At 46.1% G+C, this 21,750-nt stretch overlaps 1 protein-coding gene across 1 annotated transcript in view; it reads right to left on the reverse strand.

The window, feature by feature from the left end:
- Positions 1 to 581: 581 nt before the first annotated feature.
- Positions 582 to 21,750, reverse strand: part of NUP43 (nucleoporin 43) — a 59,251-nt gene continuing 38,082 nt past the window's right edge. The window contains exons 6-8 of the mRNA XM_073627453.1: positions 19,709 to 19,860; positions 19,427 to 19,546; positions 582 to 2,872 (exon numbers count right to left, since the gene is read on the reverse strand). Of these exons, the coding sequence (XP_073483554.1) occupies positions 2,646 to 2,872; positions 19,427 to 19,546; positions 19,709 to 19,860 (499 nt within the window). The 3' untranslated portion in view covers positions 582 to 2,645. The remainder of the gene's footprint in view (positions 2,873 to 19,426; positions 19,547 to 19,708; positions 19,861 to 21,750) is intronic.

Genomic DNA, 21,750 nt, shown 5'->3' on the forward strand with positions numbered 1-21,750 from the left:
CACAACAAAACAAAAACAAACAAACAGATAAAAATAAAATATATGATAAAAAAAATGTCATTTATAAGCTATGGCATTAAAAATGCACTCCAGCCTTGGTCTATTATCCCGTTTCTTACTATTTTTGGGCTATGCGTAGCCGACATGAATGATGCCATCTCCCTGGTTTAGATGGCAAATGTTCTGTTTTGTATGTTAAAGAGAAAAAAAAAAATGCTCTCCAGCCCTACCTTATGTCTTGCAGTTATACAGGCTCCTGTCCTGTACTGAAAGTGCTTACTCTTTCACTGCACACGGACCTTCTAATAGTGTGCATTAGAAGCAGTAGCAAGTCAGATAGATGCCTCATTTTGTGTATGGAAGGCATCCAGCATTGTCTAGTACTTTCCTTTCCAGATTTACTATCCCTGGATCGCCCCTTTCAATCATGGAGGTTCAGCATCCCATCTGGGGGTTTTGTAGCTTCCAGAAAGCAGAAGTTATGATACAGGACCCGGTCGATCCCTTTCCACCAACAATAATCTACCTACATTGCCTAGAAACATCGTTATGTCATCAATGTGTCTAAAATATATGATATGTAATGTAAACAAAGATTTTTATTTAAAAATGTCATTAGCTTTTTGATTGGATAGGTAGGGGGAGGAACCATGGAAGGTAAAATATAAGCAGATTCAACTAAAGTTTAAAAAAATAAAAAAACAAATAATTAGTCCATTCAAAACCGATTGAGAAAGTAAAGCATACAAAAGTAGGACTCCTTGTACTGTGCAGCCAGAAAGTATTCACAGTGCTTCACTTTTTCCACGTTTTGTTATGTTACAGCCTTATTCCAAAATGGATTAAATTCACAATTTTCCTTCACAAAACTACAAACAATACCCCATGATGACAACGTGAAAGAAGTTTGTTTGAAATTTTTGCAAATGTATTAAACATAAAAAAAAAAAAAAAAAATAATCCCATGTACCCAAGTATTTACAGCCTTTGCCATGACACTCAAAATTGAGCTCAGGTGCATCCTGTTTCCACTGATCATCCTTGATGTTTCTACAACTTGGAGTCCACCAGTGGTAAATTCAGTTTAATGGACACGATTTGGAAAAGGCACACACCTGTCTATATAGGGTCCCACAGTTGACAGTACATGTCAGAGCACAAACCAAGAAACACTTCTGCAGCTTTGAAGGTCCCAATGAGCACAGTGGCCTCCATCATCCATAAATGGAAGAAGTTTGGAACCACCAGGACTCCTCCTAGAGCAGGCCGCTTGGCCAAACTGGGCAATCGGGGGAAAAAGGGCCTTAGTCAGGGAGATGACCCGATGGTCACTCTAACAAAGCTCCGTTTCTCTGTGAAGAGAGGAGAACCTTCCAGAAGAACCACCATCTCTGCAGCAGTCCACCATTTAAGGCCTGTATGGTAGAGTGGCCAGACGGAAGCCACTCCTCAGTAAAAGGCACACGACAGCCCGCCTGGAGTTTGCCAGAAAGAGCCTTAAGGACTCTGACCATGAGAAACAAAATTCTCTGGTCTGATGAAACAAAGATTGAACTCTTTGGCCTGAATGGCAAACATGTCTGGAAGAAATCAGGCACCGCTCATCATCTGGCCAATACCATCCCTACAGTGAAGCATGGCAGCATCATGCTGTGGGGACGTTTTTCAGAGGCAGGAGCTGGGAGACTAGTCAGGATCGAGGGAAAGATGAATGTAGCAATGTAGAGAGACATCCTTAATGAAAGCCTGCTACAGAGTGCTCCTGACCTCAGACTGGGTGAAGGTTCATCTTCCAACAGGACAATGACCCTAAGCACACAGCCAAGATAACAAAACAGTGGCTACGGAACAACTCTGTGAAAGTCCTTGAGTAGCCCAGCCAGAGCCCAGACTTGAACCTGATTGAACATCTCTGAAGAAATCTGAAAATGGCTGTGTACCAATGCTCCGCATCCAACCTGATGGAGCTTGAGAGGTCCTGCAAAGAAAAAAAATGGGAGAAACTGCCCAAAAATAGGTGTGCCAAGCGTGTAGCATCATACTCAACAAGACTTAAGGCTGTAATTAGTGGCAAAAGGTGCTTCAACTAAGTAATGAACAAAGGCTGTGAATACTTATGTACAGGTTTGAAATTTTATTAAAAAAAATATATACAAACTTCTTGCATGTTGTCATTATGGGGTATTGTTTGTAGAATTTTGAAGAAAATAATGAATTAAATTAAATTTGGAATAAGGCTGTAATATAACAAAATGTGGAAAAAGTGAAGCGCTGTGAATACTTTCCGGATGCACTAAACTTAAACAGGCAAAAGTAGGGCTCCATATTTTAAGCTTGATAACCTTTTACACCTATTTCATAAAGTTAAATTTTCTGTAGCAACCAGGCAAATATATATCAAGAATACCATGAAAACATCAACATACATTGATTTACTACATTTGTTTGAAGGAACACCACTTGCATCCGCATATCCATATTATCCCAAGGATAAATGGGAATCTTCTTTTGAGTATGGCATCACTAAAAACAAATGATTTGCAGATTAGAAGATTATTATAAAATGTTTAATCTTCTAGCAAAATACAAAAACAAAAGAAAAAAAAAAGGTCTTGCCACATCCCAATCCACTTCTGTTCAAAAATCTATGTTAAAAAGTTTTTGGAAACATAGATGGACTCTGAATCAGTGCCACATACAAGGTATTCCCCTAAAACATCCAGGCTATTCACAGATAGCGTGTAAGAGGGCATTAGATTGATCGTTTCTAGACGTCCTTTTGTGGGATCACTGCTGAGCCAAGGTGTCATTAATGACTGGTTAATAGACTGTCCTAAAGTGCTACGGGACAAATGTGAAGTTCCTCTTCCTCCTGTAAAAAAGGAGAAAAAAAAAAAAAGTAAAAAATAGAGTATGAGCAGGGTTAAATAGACAACATACAGAGATCAATGTATAAATGTTTTCACACATAATTTATACAAACTTTCAACCAGGATTCACAAATTTTTCCTATTTAATCTATGCGGTACAATAGATGAATTATTGGTGAAAGTCATTTAAAGAATAAGTTCACCTTTCATAACATGTTACGTGTTGCGCCTATATTCAGGGTGTAACATGTTATGAGCTCTGTAAATGGAAAACTACAAGGTCCGGCAGCCTTTGTGGCAGGTAGTTCATTCATTCTTCCTGTCGGAATGTATCGGCTTCCTCGTAAGAGGTACAAGCAAGCTGACACACTGACAGACCTGCATGGCACCAGCAATAATCTGCTGATCGCTGGTGCAAGGCTTTACAGGCTCCAATAAAAAATAATAAATGCACATTTGTTTACCTGCAAAAAAATGTGCATTTGTTATTTTTTGTGAAAAGGTGAACTTAGCCTTTAAATCCTGTGAAAACATGAATAGACTTCACAGTATTCAATCAAATAAGAAGATGATGATTAGCAAAGACAAAACTAGACTATGCCAAAACCACTAGGGGTGTCATATTTAGATTCAGTGTAACCACTTGCTGACCGGGCCTTTTTCTGATATTCTTTGTTTAGCAGTAAAAATCTATTTTTTGATAAAAAATTACCTAGAACCCCCCAAACACACACACACACATATATATATATATATGTGATATATATATATATATATATATATATATATATATATATATATATATATATATAATCTCTAGAATGTTTCGGTTCTGGACCATTTCCCTTGGACAGTCACCTCTTCCAGGACTGCTCCCCAACCCGAAAGGCTGGCATCTGTTGTTACCACCTTCCAGGTAACTGGTAAGGCTTCCCCCTTCCGCAGATTCTCAGATATCCTCCACCAACTGAGGCTCTGGCGCACTTTGAGGCAAACGCGTTGGAAAATCTAGCGCCTGGACCTTCTTGTTCCGGGCAGACAGGATACTGTTTTGCAGCAGTCTCGAATGAAAATGAGCATAGGGAACCGCTTTCGAATGCAGCCACCATCTTTCCCAACAACCTCACGCAAAGGCGAACAGAAGGACCCTTCTTTGCTCTGACCACCTGAACCAGCTCCTTTACAGCGCTGATCTTTGCCTTGGGTAAAAACACCCTCTTCTGGGCTGTATCTATAACCAAACCCAAGTACTCTAGTCTTCTTACTGGCTTTAAAAAAAAGATTTCTCTAGATTGAGGACCCAACCTAGGTATTCCAGGTAGGTGCCCATGCTTTGGTCTAAGCAGGCTACCAATCGGTCTATCAAGAGCAGGTTATTTAGGTATGCTATTGTTAATTGTGGACAGAGGAACACGTCACCCCCACCAGATAAAAGGGCGGTCCTCCAGGCCCATGTCAGTATTCTCAAGAACCGTAGGACCCTGCAAAACATATGCATAATACACATAACTTCAGACAATACCGGGTGGGAATCCGGCTGTCCTGGAAGACTCTCAGAAAAGGAGTTACCGGTAAGTCTAACTCAGCTTTTCTCCAAGCATCTTCCAGGACAGCCCATGAGACGATGAGCCAGAACTTACCAGTCTAGGGAGGGACAACTGCCTGAAGGACCTTACGACCAAACGCCTGCTCCTGAGCTGATAGGAGATCCAGGCGATAATGTTTAATGAAGGTCGAGTAACTGGACCAAGTGGCAGCCCTGCAAATTTGTTCCGGTGAGGCACCAGCCCTCTCAGCCCAAGACGTAGACAAGGCTCTAGTTGAGTGCGCAGTAACAAAAGGTGTAGGGACCTCCCTAATTTTGTAAGCTTCCAAGATGGCTTGCTTTATCCATCTAGCCAATGTGGCTTTAGATGCACTATTCCCCTTGTGAACTCCAGAAAAGAGGACAAACAAGGCATCAGTTTTCCTAAAGGTCTTCGTGACCTCAAGATAGACCAAGAGAATCCTTCTTACATCTAGAAAACTAAATTTTCTTTCTAAGTCGCCCTGTGGCGAACTACAAAAGGTTGGCAATGCAATGTTTTGAGATCGGTGTAATGTACTTGCCACCTTGGGCAAAAAACCTGGATCGGTTCGTAACACAACTCGATCCTCAAAAATCGTGAGGAAGGGCTCCCTAACTGATAGGGCCTGCAACTCACTTACCCTACGAGCTGAGGAAACAGCTATAAGGAACACAGTTTTTAATGTAAGTAATTTAACTGACATACTTTCCAGAGGTTCAGGGGCGTGACCGGATGCGGGAGTGAGTGGAGGAGTGAGTGAACCTCCCCCAGCTCGATGCCTCCGTGTCTACAGGAACCTACTCCAGTGCCTCCGACCTGGCTGTGAGTGCTCTCTCTCCCCATAGATCTTGGCCCCTAGCCAGCTGATCGACTCCCCCGCCCCTGTCTGTCCCGGAGCGTGACGCCGCAGCACCAGCTCAGCCGCTCGGGAGAAGCGGCACATCTGAATCCCTCGGAGCGGAGAGGAGGGGCGGTTGCCAGGGCGACGGCTTCGGCTCCAGCACTAAGGGGAAGGAGACGGCGTGGACGGTGTGCGCTCTTAGAGAAAGGAGCCATCAAGCATTTCCAGGGAAAGGAGCGTCCCTGTGCTGCCCAGGTATCCGGCAGCGCCAAGGTACAAGCTTTTGTGGCCACATTAGGGGGTGTACTAGAAGTGGACTATCTCTCCCCCCTCTCCAGGTGTTAGCCCATCGTTGTGGACGAAGGGGGAGCGGAGACACAGGTGAGCCCTGGCAGCCTGACATATTATCAGCCTATGACTAGTCCTGAGCCTAGACTGCCTTAAGCAGCCTGTTACACTGCCACACAGAGACCTGTGCATATTTGGGGAAAGTTATTATATGACGGTTGGTGGAGGACTATATCAATAAGGGATATTATTGGGCCTGAGACAGAATCGAGCGAAGAGAAGAGGAGCAGGGGAAAAGATAAGAGAGGGGGGGGGAAACATTAACCCCACGAGTGGCCAAACTTTCTTACACAACCCCCCGGCTGGTATAACAAGCCATGACCAGGAAAAAAGGAGAGGAATTACAACAACAGGACAACACTAGCTCCCAAATGACCCGTACCTCAAAAGAAAAGGCGAACCAGGCAGCAGTCGCAGCAGCGGCCAAACTGGAAAAGTTTGCTCACCCCTCCACTTCACCACCATCTAAAAACACCCAGCAGCAGCAGGACAGGCCGCAAGCAGGGGGCTCAGGGGATAGAAAGGGCTTAGGAAAAGGACCAGCTGTAACGCACACAATGAAAATGGCGGCCAGCAAAGGTCCTGCGGGTGACTCCGCGGGATTAGCAACCAGCAACGCTGCTGCGCAAAACGCATCAGCAGATGCTGAACCCACGCTGAAAGATGTTCTGCAGGCTGTCAACTCCTGCAAAGCCTCCTTAAACGACCTGAGTGATCAGCTGACGGGATTAAAGGAAGAGATAATTAGGGTAAGCCAAGAATTGCAAAGGACTATAACTAGAACATCTGAGCTGGAGGAGAGAGTAAGCCAGGCTGAAGATGATTTAACCCCACTAAAGCAAGATCTCAAGTTACTAAAAACGCAGATGGGACTACATAAAGCGAAAATGGAGGAAATCGAAAATAGGTCCCGCAGGAATAACGTGAGAGTGGTAGGCCTACCGGAGCGGTGCGAGGGCCCCCACCCTGAGGAGTTCTTGGAGAAGTGGCTTAGGGGTGTATTCGGGACAGAAACTTTCTCTCATTTTTTTGCCATTGAAAGAGCCCACAGAGTACCAACTAGGACCCCACCATCAGGGGGGTACCCCAGGCCAATAATAATGAAGCTTTTTAATTATAGAGATAAGGTAACATTGATGCGTAGGACCAGAGAACTGGGGGATATTCTGTACAATGGAGTTAAGATTTTATTTTTTCCTGACTATTCCCCAGATCTCCAGAAACGAAGGGCTGAATTTAGGGACATCAAGCGTAATTTACGGACTTACAATATAGAATACGCCCTGTTATACCCTGCACGGCTACGCATTACTGCCTTAGGATCTACCCATTTTTTCGACACAACAGCAGGGGCAACAAAATGGCTGGAAGATAATAAAACGGGCCTACAGAGTTAAGGGCCAAATAACGTTATCTAAACCTGGACAGGAAAGGAGGAAAATGTAATTTTTTTTTTTTTCCTCTTGTTTTTCTCATAGCAAATTAGTAGATGGCACGGGGGTGGGGGTTGGGGGGGGCACGAGAGTGGAAGCACGGATGAAGGAGGTGATTCCACTAGTTGCACATATTCTTTTGTGGGCTTGGAAGTGGGTTGTGGGAGGGGGGGTGGGGGGGGATGAGTGTGGTAGCAAATCACAATGTATCTTTTCAGTGTATGTGTGGGAAGTCACTTCTTGTATGGTTGGGAGGGGGAAAAAAGGTCACAAGCGCAGCCCCTAGGGCTAGCCTAACTAGGCAGGGGGAGGGGTCACGAATAAGGGTGGGAAGAAGGGGGTTGGATAAAGTCGAAGGGGGGCGGGAAGGGGGGTTTACAGTGAGTCATAGGGATAGGCAATGGCGCAAAAGCAAGCCACACATAGGTATGAAGGGTCGGTTCACAAAAACAAATGCAATGTATATTAGCACAAGTAATTTGTATTTGCAGTCAGAAATTGTAGGAGGGGGGTCCCCGGATGCGGGGGCCCCTTGCCCTTTTCACTTCATTTTTTCTTATTTTTCTTTGTATTTTCTCTTGGCTAACACAATCACAGAGCTCACGATGAGTTTGGAACCCACAAATGCACAAATGATTTTTTCCTTTTTTTTTTTCTTCTCTAAGATGCCTTTTAAAACATTAAGGATTGGCTCCTGGAACATCAGGGGCATGGGTGATCCCGCCAAAAGGGCAGCAGTATTTTTGGCAATGGAAGCTCACGGCGTCGGACTGGCTTGTCTGCAGGAAACCCACCTCACCAACGATACTAAATTACAGGTTCGGAACCACAAATTCCAAGAACAGTACCACTCAGTTTACACCTCATATTCTAGAGGGGTGAGCATACTGGTGGGGAGAGGCTTCTCGTTTTCCTGCAGGGAAGCCAGAATAGACGCGTTGGGTCGTTATGTCTTCCTGAGCTGCGTTGTGGAAAATCAGCCCCTGGTGATAGCAAATATTTACATTCCCCCTCCGTTTAAAACAGAGGCTATTTTGGACCTGTTGGAGTTTGTGGAAAGTAAAGTAGACGTACCGATTATACTAGTGGGGGACTTTAACACAGTTCTGGATAATAAATTGGATCGTTTTCCTCCCATGAACCGGGCGGAAAGGCTATCAGAGGGCCGCTTAGGCCAACTTTTGGAGGAGGTGGGGTGGTGTGACCTATGCAGAGCCCACAACCCAAATATCCGACAGTATTCCTGCTACTCAGGGACACACTCCACTCTCTCGCGCATAGACATGGCGGTAGGCAATGGGGATGCTATGCAATTAATAGGGAATATAGAGTACAAGCCGAGGGGAATTTCAGATCATTCTCCCTTGATCTTGACTCTGAATCTAACTGTTGGGTCTAGCCGCAAGAGGTGGACAATAAAACCATTGTGGTTGGATTTAATAAGCGGTCCAGCAGAAGTAATCTCTAAACTAAAAGAATTTGTAACATTTAATTCTGGCTCAGCCCCTGCGGGAGTAGTGTGGGACACCTTAAAAGCGTTCCTTAGGGGACTATTACACCAGCAGGTGGCCATAGCTAAGAAAACGTCAAGGGAATGGGAGGAGAGGGCTAGCAGGGAAGCTACGGTATCAGAAGCACAATATGTGGCGGACCCAACCCCGGAAAAACAGGCGGTATGGCTCAGCAGACAACAAGAGTATAGAGAAGTAATTAACAGAAGAGTAGAAAACAAAAGACTCTTCCAGAAGCAAAATTATTTTGGTGAAGGGGAGAGGGTGGGCCGGATGTTGGCCCTCATAACTAAGTCTAACATATCCCCATCAGCTATTTTCTCAATTAAGACACCGTCTGGAGAAATTACTTCCGACCCCGCCAAGGTCCTGGGGACTTTCTCGGTGTTCTATAGGGACCTGTACAGGTCGCGCAGGGGGTCGGACTGGCGTGATATGGACAGGTTTATGGAAGGGGTAGAGTTGCCTGTGCTCTCGGATAGGGACAGGAGTGAGATGGATTCCCCCCTGACCCTAGAGGAGTTGCAAAAAGCTGTCGCGGAGCTGTCAGGCCAGAAATCTCCAGGCCCGGACGGCTTGCCATTGGAGATCTATAGAAAGTATGGGGAAGTGCTACTTCCAGAGCTCCTAAAAGTACTGGAGCAGTCGATTAAGGACGGAAGGTTACCCCTGTCGATGTCGGAGGCCGATATAGTGGTGATACCAAAGGAGGGGAAAGATTTATCGGAAGTCTCCTCATACAGACCAATATCATTACTGTGTACGGACGCCAAGATTGTCGCAAGGGTATTGGCATCCAGACTAAATAAATGCATTACAAAACTTGTGCATCCAGACCAATCGGGGTTTATCCCCGGTCGGTCCACCAGCACTAACATCAGAAGGGCCTACTTGAATCTTCAGGTACCGGCGGAGAATGAGGGGTCTAGAGCCATATTGTCCTTAGACACCGCCAAGGCTTTTGATAGCCTGGAGTGGGAATATCTTTGGTGGGTCCTGGAGAGGTTTGGATTTGGCCCCCTATTTATCAGCTGGTTAAAAACCCTATATAACCACCCAAAGGCAAGACTCAAGGTAAACAATGACTTCTCGGAAAGCTTCCCCCTCGAAAGAGGAACTAGGCAGGGCTGCCCCTTGTCCCCTTTGCTGTTTGTTTTGGCTATGGAGCCATTGGCGGGAGCAGTGAGATTATCGGCCGAACTGCAGGGCTTCCATAGGAACGGCGAGGAAGAGAGAATAGCGCTTTTTGCGGACGACGTTTTATTCTTCCTTGGGGACACGATCTCCTCATTGGAGAAAGTGGTCCATTTGGTGGAGGACTTTGGTAAATTCTCAGGTCTGACCATCAACTGGGAGAAATCATCGCTTTTGCCGGTCGACCCATCGGTCAACCCTATCCCACTGAGCCTACCTCAATTAAGAGTCACGGGGAAAATGAAGTACCTTGGTGTTGTGCTGTCCAGGGACCCCGACGCGTTTATCGAGGACAATTTGGTCCCTCTCCTACTGAAATTTAAAAAAAAGTGCGACATCTGGTGTAGACTCCCTCTCTCTACAGTGGGTCGGGCCAACTTGATTAAAATGATATGGCTGCCCCAGTTGTTATATCTGCTCCACAATTCACCAGTGTGGATTGGGGAGAAGTGGTTCCAAAGAATTCAATCCCTCTTTAGGGAATTAATTTGGAAAAAAGGGCAGGCCAGGATAGGCTTACAAAAATTGCAGTGCCCCGATACGGAGGGGGGATTGGGCATCCCCCACCCGTACACTTACTTTTTGGCTGCCCAGCTGCAACAAATTGGTGGATGCGCCACTGATGGAGGGGGAGGTAAGAGTGTCCAAATTGTCCTACAGGGAAGCCCTCATAGCTCATTAGTCGAAGCACTGGAGGCAGATTCGCTACAACGAGAGATCCCAACATTTAAAATGATTACTAAGGTTTGGCAGGCAGCTAAGCGAATAATGGGGTACAAGGGAATCTCAGAATATTCACCAATCTGGAACAACAGGTTCCTGCAGGAACTATTATCAGTTGATAGGAACAAGTTGTGGGAAAGGAGTGGGATATGCCGGCTGACACAACTATACGAGGGGGACACCCTGAAACCCTTCGAGGAACTGAGGCATGAGTATGGGTTGCCAAACCGAGTATTTTTCAGTTATTTACAGATCAGGCACGCCTTGAGTAAACAGTTCGGAAGGCAACCCCCCATATGGTGTAAGATCCCATTATTACAAACGATAATAAAATCAGAGACCTCTAAGGGGTTAATCACAGTGATATATACCCAATTAATAAAGAAAATAAACACACAGGCAGGCTTTCCCGGGGGCAGGGACAGGTGGGTGGCTGACGTGGGAGAAATCACGGACACGCAGTGGAAAAGGATTCTGGAACTTGGACCAGAGGTGTCGGTTTCTCCCGCGCAAAAAGGTCTCTCACCTGATGCTGCTGCACAGATCCTACTATACACCGAAAAAGCTTTTTATATTTGGTCGCAGAGCTAATGATGAGTGTCCTAGATGTGGAAACACAGGCGATTTAATCCATATGTTCTGGAGGTGCCCAAAACTAGTTAGGTACTGGCCTGAGATCTTAAAGAAAATAAATACCACGCTTAAAACTAACTTAGAGTTAGATCCCAAAACCTGTGTGCTGGGATACGTTACCAATGGACTGGGAGACAGAAACACGGTGGTAGTGGCAGCAAGATGCCTGTTCCAGGCCAGGAAACTAATTGCACAGTCTTGGCAATCAAGAACTCCCCCTACTCCGGAAGACTGGATTAGAACCGTCAACTCCACTGTATGGAGCGAAAGAACATTCTACACTAGGTTGGGCAACCACAATAAGTTTGCGAAAATGTGGAACCCGTGGATTCAAGCAATGCCTTGTCCATCAGCAGTGTTAATCTAGTGCTGAATATACCTGCTCTCCCCATTAATGGAGCGAGGCTGAGCGAGTAGTAGCTTAGAGGTTAGAGCCGAGAGAACATAATGTATTGAATTAATATTGGCCAAAGTATGCGCCTTAGAAATAGGGGGGCTTAATAAGGGGGGGTTAAAAGGGGGGTGGGAAAAAGAAAAAAAAAAAAAAAAAAGACATACTTTCCAGAGGTTCAAACGGAAATTCTACCAGAGTTTGAAGTACTAGGGACAGATCCCACGTTGGACAACTTCTCACTACTACTGGTCTGGCCCTAGAAATAGATTTGAAAAATCTGGCTATAGTGGGATTTTCCAGGAGAGAAAACTGGAGGAACACACTAATAGCTGTCGCCTGTACCTTTAAGGTACTAACAGAAAGACCTTTGTCGACACCCTCTTGGAAAAATTCCAAAATAGACGGAATATCATGAGTTAATCTATCATTTTCAGATAACCATGAGTTAAACCTTTTCCAAACTTTGGAATATATGGCTCTAGTAACTGGCTTCCTGCAATTAACGAGAGTCCTGACTACTTTGTCAGAGAACCCTTGGGCGCTCAGTATCTTTTCTTCAGATACCAGGCCGTCAAGTTTAAGGAAACCACCTGAGGGTGTGATATTGGACCCTGCAATAATAGGTCTTCCCTTTTCGGAAGACTCCACGGAGGCTCTGAAACCAGAGACTGTAGCAGGGAAAACCATGGCCTCTTGGGCCAAAACGGGGCAATTAGAATCAGATCTGTCTCTTCCAGCCGAAACTTCCGGAGGACTTCTGGGATCAGCCTGATTGGCGGAAAGGCATAACATAGGCCTGGAGGCCACGGGTTCGCCAGAGCATCGATCCCCAAGGCTTGGTCTGCCGGGTTCATGGAAAAGAATATCTCCGTCTTGCAGTTGTTTCGGTTTGCGAACAAATCTGCTACCGGATAACCCCATCTCTTGGTGAGGTCTGCAAAGACTTCGGGATGAAGGGACCAGTTGTCTCGGTCTATCCTGTGACGGCTGAGATAATCTGCCAGGCAATTGTTTTTCCCCTTCAGGTGTACAGCAGAAATGGAGGCTAGATTCCCCTCTGCCCATGAAAGGATCTCCTGGGCAATGGACTGAAGCCTCCAGCTTCTCGTGCCTCCCTGCTTGTTGATATACGCGACTGTCGCTATATTGTCTGACAGGATTTGGAGGTTGTGACCCCTGATCTCCATCTGAAAAGACTGGAGGGCTCTCTGGACTGCAAGCAGCTCTCTTTGATTGGATGAGGCCCTTGCCTCCTCTGGGGACCACTCTCCTTGTGCTACTGCATTGCTGAGGTGGGCCCCCCATCCCCAGGAACTCGCATCCGTGGTAATCCTTCGGGAAATGGGAAAGGACCATGGGAGACCTCCTGCTAGGTGCTGACCAGCTCTCCACCACCACAGGCTTCTTTTTATCCTGTCGGGAAGCCAGATCCTTGACTCCAGGGACCTTACGTCCCCGTCCCAGTTTCTTAAAAGAAACCTTTGTAACGGACGCTGACGGAGTCTTGCCCATGGTACTGCGGGAAAACATGAGGTCATAAGACCCACTGCCCTCGACACCTGTCTCAGAGAGACCGACTGGTTGGTCTGCAATGTTGACATAGTCTGGAACACTTTGGTAATCTTCTCCTGAGGAAGAAAAACTCTTTGGTTCACGGAGCAAAAATCGTAACCCAGATAAGTTACTTTCTGGGCCGGAATCAAGGACGATTTTTCTTTGTTTATTAGCCAGCCTAGGGACTGTAAGAAGTCCTGTACAGCCTGGAGATCTTCCAACAGCCTTTGGTATGATTTTGCCACTATCAGGAGGTCGTCTAAGTAAGGGATAACCGTTATTGCCTTTAATCTTAGAGGAGCCAGCACTTCCCCCAACACCTTCGTAAAGATGCGTGGGGCTGAGGAAAGACCGAAGGGGAGGGCCTGAATTGAAAATGTCGGGTCCCCATACCCGTCTTCACTGCCAATCTCAAAAACTTTTGGAAGGCTGGATGGATAGGGATGCGAAGATAAGCATCCCTTAAGTCCAACGTGGCCATAAAGCAGTTTGGGTATAGTAGGTTTTGATTGTAAAAACCGTCTCCATACGGAAATGCTTGTATCTGATGGACTTGTTTAAGGTCCGGAGATTCAGGATAAGTCGAAACTTTCCTGCTGGCTTTCTGACCACAAATACATGGGAATAGAATCCCTTGCCCCGCTCCGATCGAGGAACAGGAATCAGGACTTTTTGATCTAATAAGTCTCCGATCTGGAGACCCAGAGCCCTTGCTTTCTCCCGATCTTGTGGAGGAAATGTGACCAACAAACGTTCTGGTGGTTGGTGAACAAACTCCAGCCTGTACCCGTTGGTCACTAGGTCCAGGACGAAGGGGCTCAGAGTGACTGCTGCCCACTGTGGGATGAAGGCCCTCAATCTCCCTCCCACCGGGGAACACAAGTCACTGCGGCTTGGCGGGCTGTTGAGGAGGGTTAAATAGCACTCCCCCTTTGCCTCTGCCTTTGTGCCCAGTCCAATGCTTTTTCGGCCTGCTGTCCTTTTCTCTAGGACTCGGTTGCCTGTTTGGCCACGAAAAAATTTTCTGGCTGTCTGAACTCTCTTTTTCTCTGGAAACGCCTTTTTCTTATCAGCCGTGCGTTACAGTGCCTCCTGTAGACCTGGGCCAAATAAATGATCGCCAGTTAAAGGAAGGCCACAAAGGCGCAACTTGGAGGCCGAGTCCCCTGACCAGGTCTTAAGCCAAAGGCTTCTCCTGGCCGAGTTCACTAGAGCCGAAGTCCTGGCTGACATTCTTACCGACTCAGCGGAAGAATCTGCCAAAAAACCCACTGCCTGAAATAGGAGAGGAAAAGACTTTAAAATTTGCTCTCTGGAGGTACCTGCTGACAGATGTGACTGAATCTGAGTCAACCAAACCTCCAGATTTCTGGCCACACAAGTGGAAGCCAAAGCTGGTTTCAGGTTTCCAACTGCTGAGTCCCAGGCTCTGTGGAGAAGGATATCCCCCCTCTTGTCCATCGGTTCCTTAAGCGTACCCATATCATCAAACGCCAGGTCCGAGTTTTTTGAAACTTTTGAAAGAGGTGCGTCTAACTTGGGATTCTTATTCCATGGCTGCGCAGTGTCCTCATCAAAAGGAAACCTCCTTTTTAGGTTACTGGAGAAGAATGGTTTTCTCTCAGGATTATCCCATTCCAGTTTAATAATATCAACCAAAGAACTATGAACTGGAAACACTCTTGATTTTCTCTTATGTAATCCTTTATACATAAGATCATGTTTGGATAACTGAACCTCTTCCTCTTTTAATTCAAGGGTAGTATAGATAGCCTTTAATAAGTCATCTACATCCTCAGATAACTTAAATCTTGAGCCTCGAGTGGATTCTCTATCTCTGGGCTCTGTATCTGACCCTGATTCTTCCAGAGAAGAACGGGTAGATCTGACCTCAGCCTCAGAGTCTTCACTCTCTGCCTGCTGCGGAGTGCTTACTGACGCCTTCAGTGAAGACGGACTCTCTGCTGGAGTCTGGAGCTTGTCAATAAGCGTTCTAAAGGAACTGAAGGTGGACGCAAGCTCATCCCTAACAGAAGTAAGCATCTTCTGGCAAGAGGCAACCGGGTCATCCTTTATTAGGCCTTCTATACAGGTGCAACAAACTGCTTTGCTCCATGAGGAGCTCAATTTGTTTGCGCAAACCGCACATTTCCTTTTAAGTGGCTGCGCTTGGGCCTTGTCCTGAGTCTTGGTCTGCAAGACAAAATAAATGACCCACAATGAAATTAAAGCCACACAATCACTCCGTAACACCACGTGCAGGAGGGAGGAAATGTGTCCCCTTACACCCACTACTACAGAGGGGGGAGGGGGAGGGAACACTCACAGGGATAGTAAGGTGGTGACAGAACACCCCAGGCTTACCTGTGAGGTGCTGGTGTTGGGAACTGCATCCGCTGCCTGTGCAGGTACTGCAGGAGGATCCATTCTGCCCCTCTTGGTCATCCACAGCCTGGCTGCTTAACACCAAGAAACACCAGCAGCCAGCGTTCTCTGTTCGCGCCGTTTATGAAGACTGGAACCTCGTCTCCCGCGCCCGATGATGATGTCATATGCCCCGGAAGTAACCCTCTCCAGGCACTTCCTGTGGGCCAGCTTGGAGCACAATAGCTCCGCCCCCTCAAACGCTGCGGCTTCCTCCATTCCTTGCTCAGATCAGCCAGGCTGTCGGCAGGGAAGGACAACCGAAGCTCAGCTGAGCTAGAGTGCAATGCACTGCGCTAGGGGCACGACCTCACACCGGTCCTGGCCCTCTCCAGGCACTGAGGACAGAGAACAGCAACACAGCCAACCTCCCCAGCGGTGTGCTGCTTCTGGCAGAGGAAGAGGTAAGTGATATGCCCCAGAAAAAAGGCCATACAAAGCCCCTGCTTATAAGGCCTATGGGAGCAGGTTCCATGAACATGTTACGCCCCGTCCGGAGGAAACACAAATAACTGACATGGGCCTGGAGGACCGCCCTTTTATCTGGTGGGGGTGACGTGTTTCCTGTCCTGGTAGGAGGAGCCCAAGGTCTCATGGGCTGTCCTGGAAGACGCTTGGAGAAATAAAGTTTTTCTACTTCGAAATGCAGATATTTCTGATGAGAGGGGAAAATAGGTACATGCAGGTATGCATCCTTGATGTCGATTGACGCCACAAGTTCTCCTTGTAGGATGGAGACTACTGATCGGATTGATTCCATGTGAAAAGAGCGGATTTTCAGGAACCAGTTTAGATCTTTAATTTAGAATGGGTCTGACATCTCCATTTGGTTTTGGCACCGTGAAAAGGTTTGAATAAAACCTCAACCCCTGTTTTTCCATGGGGTCCACCATGATCACTTTTTGCGACAAAAGTCGGTCTAACGCTTGAAGGAGAAAATTTTTTCTCTGGATCTTTGGGAACATTTGACCCGAGGAAATGAGGAGATGAGGAGATGAGAATTCTCAGAACTCTAATTTGTAACCTAGTTTTTGAGGAGACCACCCATCTGTCTTGAAACTCCTGCCAGACCTTTGAGAACTGTAGCAGTCTTCCCCCCATTCGAGCGAGCGGGGGCCACCCCTTTATAAAGAGGCTTTAGCGTTCTGTCTTGTAGGTTTCCTCCCCCAGGACTTCCTTTGTCCCTGGGGTTGACCCTGAGGTTTACCTCTTGAACGTGACGGGTCACGACTGCCTGGAGGCTGATGTCCCCGGCACTGGAGAAAGAGCACGTTTAAAATGAGGGAAGTTTACTCCTTTTCTTACCTGGCAAATGGGTACTTTTCACACTTGATATCTTTTGGATATATTTGTCCAAATCATCCCCAAACAGCCTTTAACCGCGGAAAGGAAACCCAGCAAGGAGCTTTTTGCATGGCGCTTCGGCTGACCAATTTTTCAACCATAAGATTCTATGCATATGCACCAACCGAAGAGTAAGGCGAGTAAGTAAGAGTAAGTCTGAAGAATAGAATCTCTGATTGCGTCAATTGCAAAACACAAAGCCCCTGGCAGCTCGGCTAAATCCTGGGCCTGTTCAGGGAAAACCTTGAGCACCTGTTTCAAGTGGTCCCTCAAGGATTGACATACCCCAATTGCCGCCACTACAGGTTGAGCTACTAAACCTGCCAAAGAAAAAATGTTTAACAGGAATTCCAATTTTTTATTGGTTGGATCCCTAAGCATTTGAGCATTGTCATCAAACTTTTATTCACAGAGGATATGGCAGCGTCAATTGCTGGTATACCCCACATCTTTGTAAATTTTTCCTCCATAGGATAAAGTGTTGAAAACTTTTTAGGAGGGAAGAAATGCTCATCTGGGTGATCCACTCAGAATACATAAGCTTTTCCAGCAATGGACAGGAAAGGCACGCAAAGCTTAGGGAGAATTCAGTGAACCCAAACAAGAAGTGGGCTTTTCAACCGACTGAGTTAAGGGTAGCTTAAAATGTGGAGCGGACCATTTCAGTAAAAGATTGCACCATCAATTTCTCAGCCTGCGAAGCTGAAGAAGGTCATTCCCCCACTTGATCCCTCAGAAGAGGAGTCATAAGCCTCTTCACAGTCCCGTGAGGGGGAATCATCTTACCCCTTCCACTGTTCCTCTGTTTGAGGGTCCTGGGTGGTAGAAGGGGACCTAATGCGTTTTCTTCCACTCTGAAGATGCAATTAAAGCCACTAATCTTTCCTCTAATCCAATCATGGCTGAGGAGAAAACCTCCTCAGTAATATATACAGGGGCTGAAATGCCAGAAGCCGTTGCAACCCCTGACAACCCCGATGGCTCGCTCTGACCAGCCTCCCTAGGCCTTTCAGGGGGGTGGTGGCGTTGCAGAGGGAGGGTCCTCAGAGCCTGAGGGAGATCCCTTTGAGCCCCTGTTTTTTGGGGTATTTGCACCTCCCCCTCTGCCCATAGTGCTAAGCACAAATGCAGAGGTACTGCCAGAAAACGCACCCACTGTTGAGCAAATAGTTCAGCAACTGCCGCTGCTATCAAGGCTCAGGCTTAAGTAAACGTGCCCTGGGAATGCCTGTGTCACCAACACTCACATGCCCCGTCTGCTCTGTGTCCCTCCATTAGCATTCAGCTAACGAATGCACCTGCAAAAGGTGTATTTATAGCCTTCACCACCCATGCGTTGTGAATGTTGAAGCATGACGAGCTAAGCCCTGCCCCTTCCGTCTTCCCACCGCAACCCCCACCCTCACTCTCTTTAAAAAAAAAAAAAAAAAAAAGAAGACTGCTTTCCCGCGAGAGTGGGGCCCTGATCCGACCGGATTGGCATGTAGGGGGGCTGGGGTGGAGGAGAGCTGCTGGAAGAAAACTGCCGTGCTATGGCGGCGCAGCATACCGCCCACTGGTCCGCGCTCCTTCAGCCTCCTGGAGAGAAAGAAATACCTCAGTCCAGGTGGGAGATGTTTAAAAGAAAAGCCCCCCTTCCAACATCTTACCCGAGGATTGGGACTGGAGGAAGCGTGCAGCTTGTACTGACACAGAGCGAGACTGACAAGCATGGAATCAGGTACGTGCTCTTGACAGCCCCCGGTGGCGACTTTAGGCATGACAACATTTACTTAAAGGAGAAACCCCATAAGAATTAGAAAATTTCTTAGGAATCTCCACTTACCTTATCCAGCTGCAGGGTTCTGTGGTAAACCAATCTTCACCACTCACGGTGGGCTTCATTTAAAAAACCTTCAAGGATAGGGGCCCCTTTTTAATCGGGGGTTCCACCCCCCTTGGACCCGTAAAGCACCCCACCAGGAAATATGGCTGAAAAAACAAAGCACTGGATCCCGGGGTCCAGCTCTCTAAAAAGAGAAGCGTTACAGGCAAAACCTCGTTTCTTCCAACGAGGCCCGGGTACCATTCAATTCAGCCTGAAAAGACACTTTGAATGGATCCGGTTGCATAGCTTGCCCCAGCAAAAGGAATATTCCAGTGGAGCTCAGCCCAGCACATCTTTACTCGTGACCAACACCTAAGACACTGGCGAGGTACTTCCAGTAAGGGGAGGGGTTATATAGGGAGCTAAACTTCCTGTCTAGGGTGTGCCAGTGTCCATCACCTAAAGGTGCCTATATAACCCATTCAGCAATTACTGTGGCTCTGTGTCCCGTGGTGTACGATAAAGAAAGAAAATCGCCGTCTGAAAATTTTAATACCGGGGTTATGGCTGACAGCTACAACCATAGCCCTGGTAAACCAGTTACGTAAATGTACATTAGGGGGTCTCGAAGTGGTTAATGTGCACTTTAACAAGAACATAGATTTAAAATTTGAGTATTTTTGGCTTTTAACACACACACATTCTAATAGATTTCCATGAGCCAGTTTTACTTTGAAACTCTAAAAAAAAAAAAAAAAATAAGAAAAATTTATATTGCTTACCAATAAGAAAGGAAGGTCGGTCTGCAGCTTCAGCTGATGCATCCCAATGCCAAAGGGAACCATCTTCAGAACATGTGAATATGTGATCTGGTTTTGAAGGGTGAAAATGAACCTCCCACACTATAAAAAACAAAATTGACAAAAACATTACACTATCCAGCCAATGGACGATAAGTGGTAGGTTATATAACTGATAACTACTTAGTTTTCTGTACTTAAAATGAGAACTTGTACAGACACTGAAGGTGCAAGCCTACATGAAAGTACCAACTACCAACTTACTTTCTGCATTGTGAGCGCTGAGCAAGGATACTGGAATTTTGCTCTGTCTAACATCCCAAATACATAGCATGCCATCTTGACCACCTGTTGCGACAACATGCTGTTGACTTGGATGCCTGTCCAAGCAGTGTAAAGGGACCCTCTCATTAGCTCTGATAAAAATGGGAAACAGAAAAGGTTGTTACATCATTTTTAAAACATTCGTTAAAGCTAAACTCCGGGCACAAAAACTCTCATTCAAATATATTTCTAAACAGCCACAGATATAATCTCACTTTGTGTACACTAAATGCCTTACAAACCCAAATATTACCACACGTCTGGCTCAGGGTAGAATTTTCGGCACTGCTGAGTGACTGAACTCCTGCACATGAGCAGGAATGATGTGATCTCGGGCCAACAGTAGTATATTTCCGCTTTAATGAGTTGCTTAAATTTGGATTTCTACACGGATATGGATAATATACACAAAGAACACCAATATTCAACTCACAATACACATGTCTCTTGTATTTAGACCTCTTTCACACTGAGGTGTTTTTCAGGCGCTTTTGGGCTAAAAATAGCGCATGTAAAGCGCCGGAAAAACACCTCCCCTGCAGCCCCAGTGTGAAAGCCCGAGTGCTTTCACACTGGGGCGATGCGCTGGCAGGACATTAAAAGAAGTCCTGCAAGCAGCATCTTTGAGGCGGTGAACGAGTGCTGTGTACACCACTTCTGCCGATTGCAATGAATCAGCAGCGCTTCGGTAGCAGCGCTACATGGGTGCATTTAACCCTTTTTTCAACCGCTAGCAGGAGTTAAAAGCACCCTGCTAGTGGTCTAATAGTGCCACCAAAACTTGCAGTTTTTACCAGCAACGCCAGCCCCAGTGTGAAAGCAGCCTTAGACAAAACCTTTTTGCTTGCAATTCAGCTTTGACATATTTCCAATAATGAATTACCGAAGCACTTATGCAAAAAGCAGCAATATTCATTTTGTATACTACTGCACAATTTACAGGGAAGAGCAGGAAGGAGGGCTTATACAAAACCAGTCACCCTTCACAATATGAGCGAGCAGCAGTGACTGTTTTTTACTCCTACTTTGGTAATGTAATATCAGTCAGAGATAGATAAATGCAATTGCATTATTTTAAATTCATTTCTGACAATTTAAAAGCCCAACAACTCCTGGCGATTTAAAGCCTAGGCCGGAGATTACCTAAAACAAAACAAAAAAAAAAACAGCACAAAGGATTTTACTTTCAGCAAGATGTGTCCCTTGTGCTCCTGTGTTCTCCTTTAACCACTTCAGCCCGGAAGGATTTACCCCCTTAATGTCCAGGCCATTTTTTGCTATACTGCACTGCGTCGCTTTAACTGACAATTACGGGATCGTGCGACATTGTACCCAAACAAATATGATGTCCTTTTTTCCCCCCACAAACAGAGCTTTCTTTTGGTAGTATTTGATCACCTCTGCAGTTTTTTTTGCGCTATAAACAAAAAAACAAAACAAAACAAAAACAAAAAAAAAAAAAAACCCTGACAATTTTGAAAAAGAAAATAGGATTTTTTATAACAGCTTACCTGTAAAATCCTTTTCTTTCGATGGACATCACGGGACACAGAGCCTCAGTAATAACTGATGGGTTATATAGGTATCACTAGGTGATTGGACACTGGCACACCCTAACCAGGAAGTTCAACCCCCTATATAATCCCTCCCCTTACAGGGATACCTCAGTTTTGTAGCAAAGCAATATAAGTGTATTAGAAGAGGGGCGGGACCTCTGTGTTCCATGATGTCCATCAAAAGAAAAGGATTTTACAGGTAAGCTGTTATAAAAAATCCTATTTTCTTTCTCGAACATCACGGGACACAGAGCCTCAGTAATAACTGATGGGATGTCCCAGAGCAATGCTATCTGAGGGGAGGGGAATCACAACCAAGTAGGGTGCAATCAGACCTGAGGACCCTGTACCACTGCCTGCAGCACACTACGCCCAAAGGCGATATCCTCATGCCTTCTCACATCCACCTGATAGAATCTGGTGAAT

This window comes from Aquarana catesbeiana, linkage group LG04 (assembly GCF_042186555.1).
Source record: "Aquarana catesbeiana isolate 2022-GZ linkage group LG04, ASM4218655v1, whole genome shotgun sequence".
Lineage (NCBI taxonomy): Eukaryota > Metazoa > Chordata > Amphibia > Anura > Ranidae > Aquarana > Aquarana catesbeiana.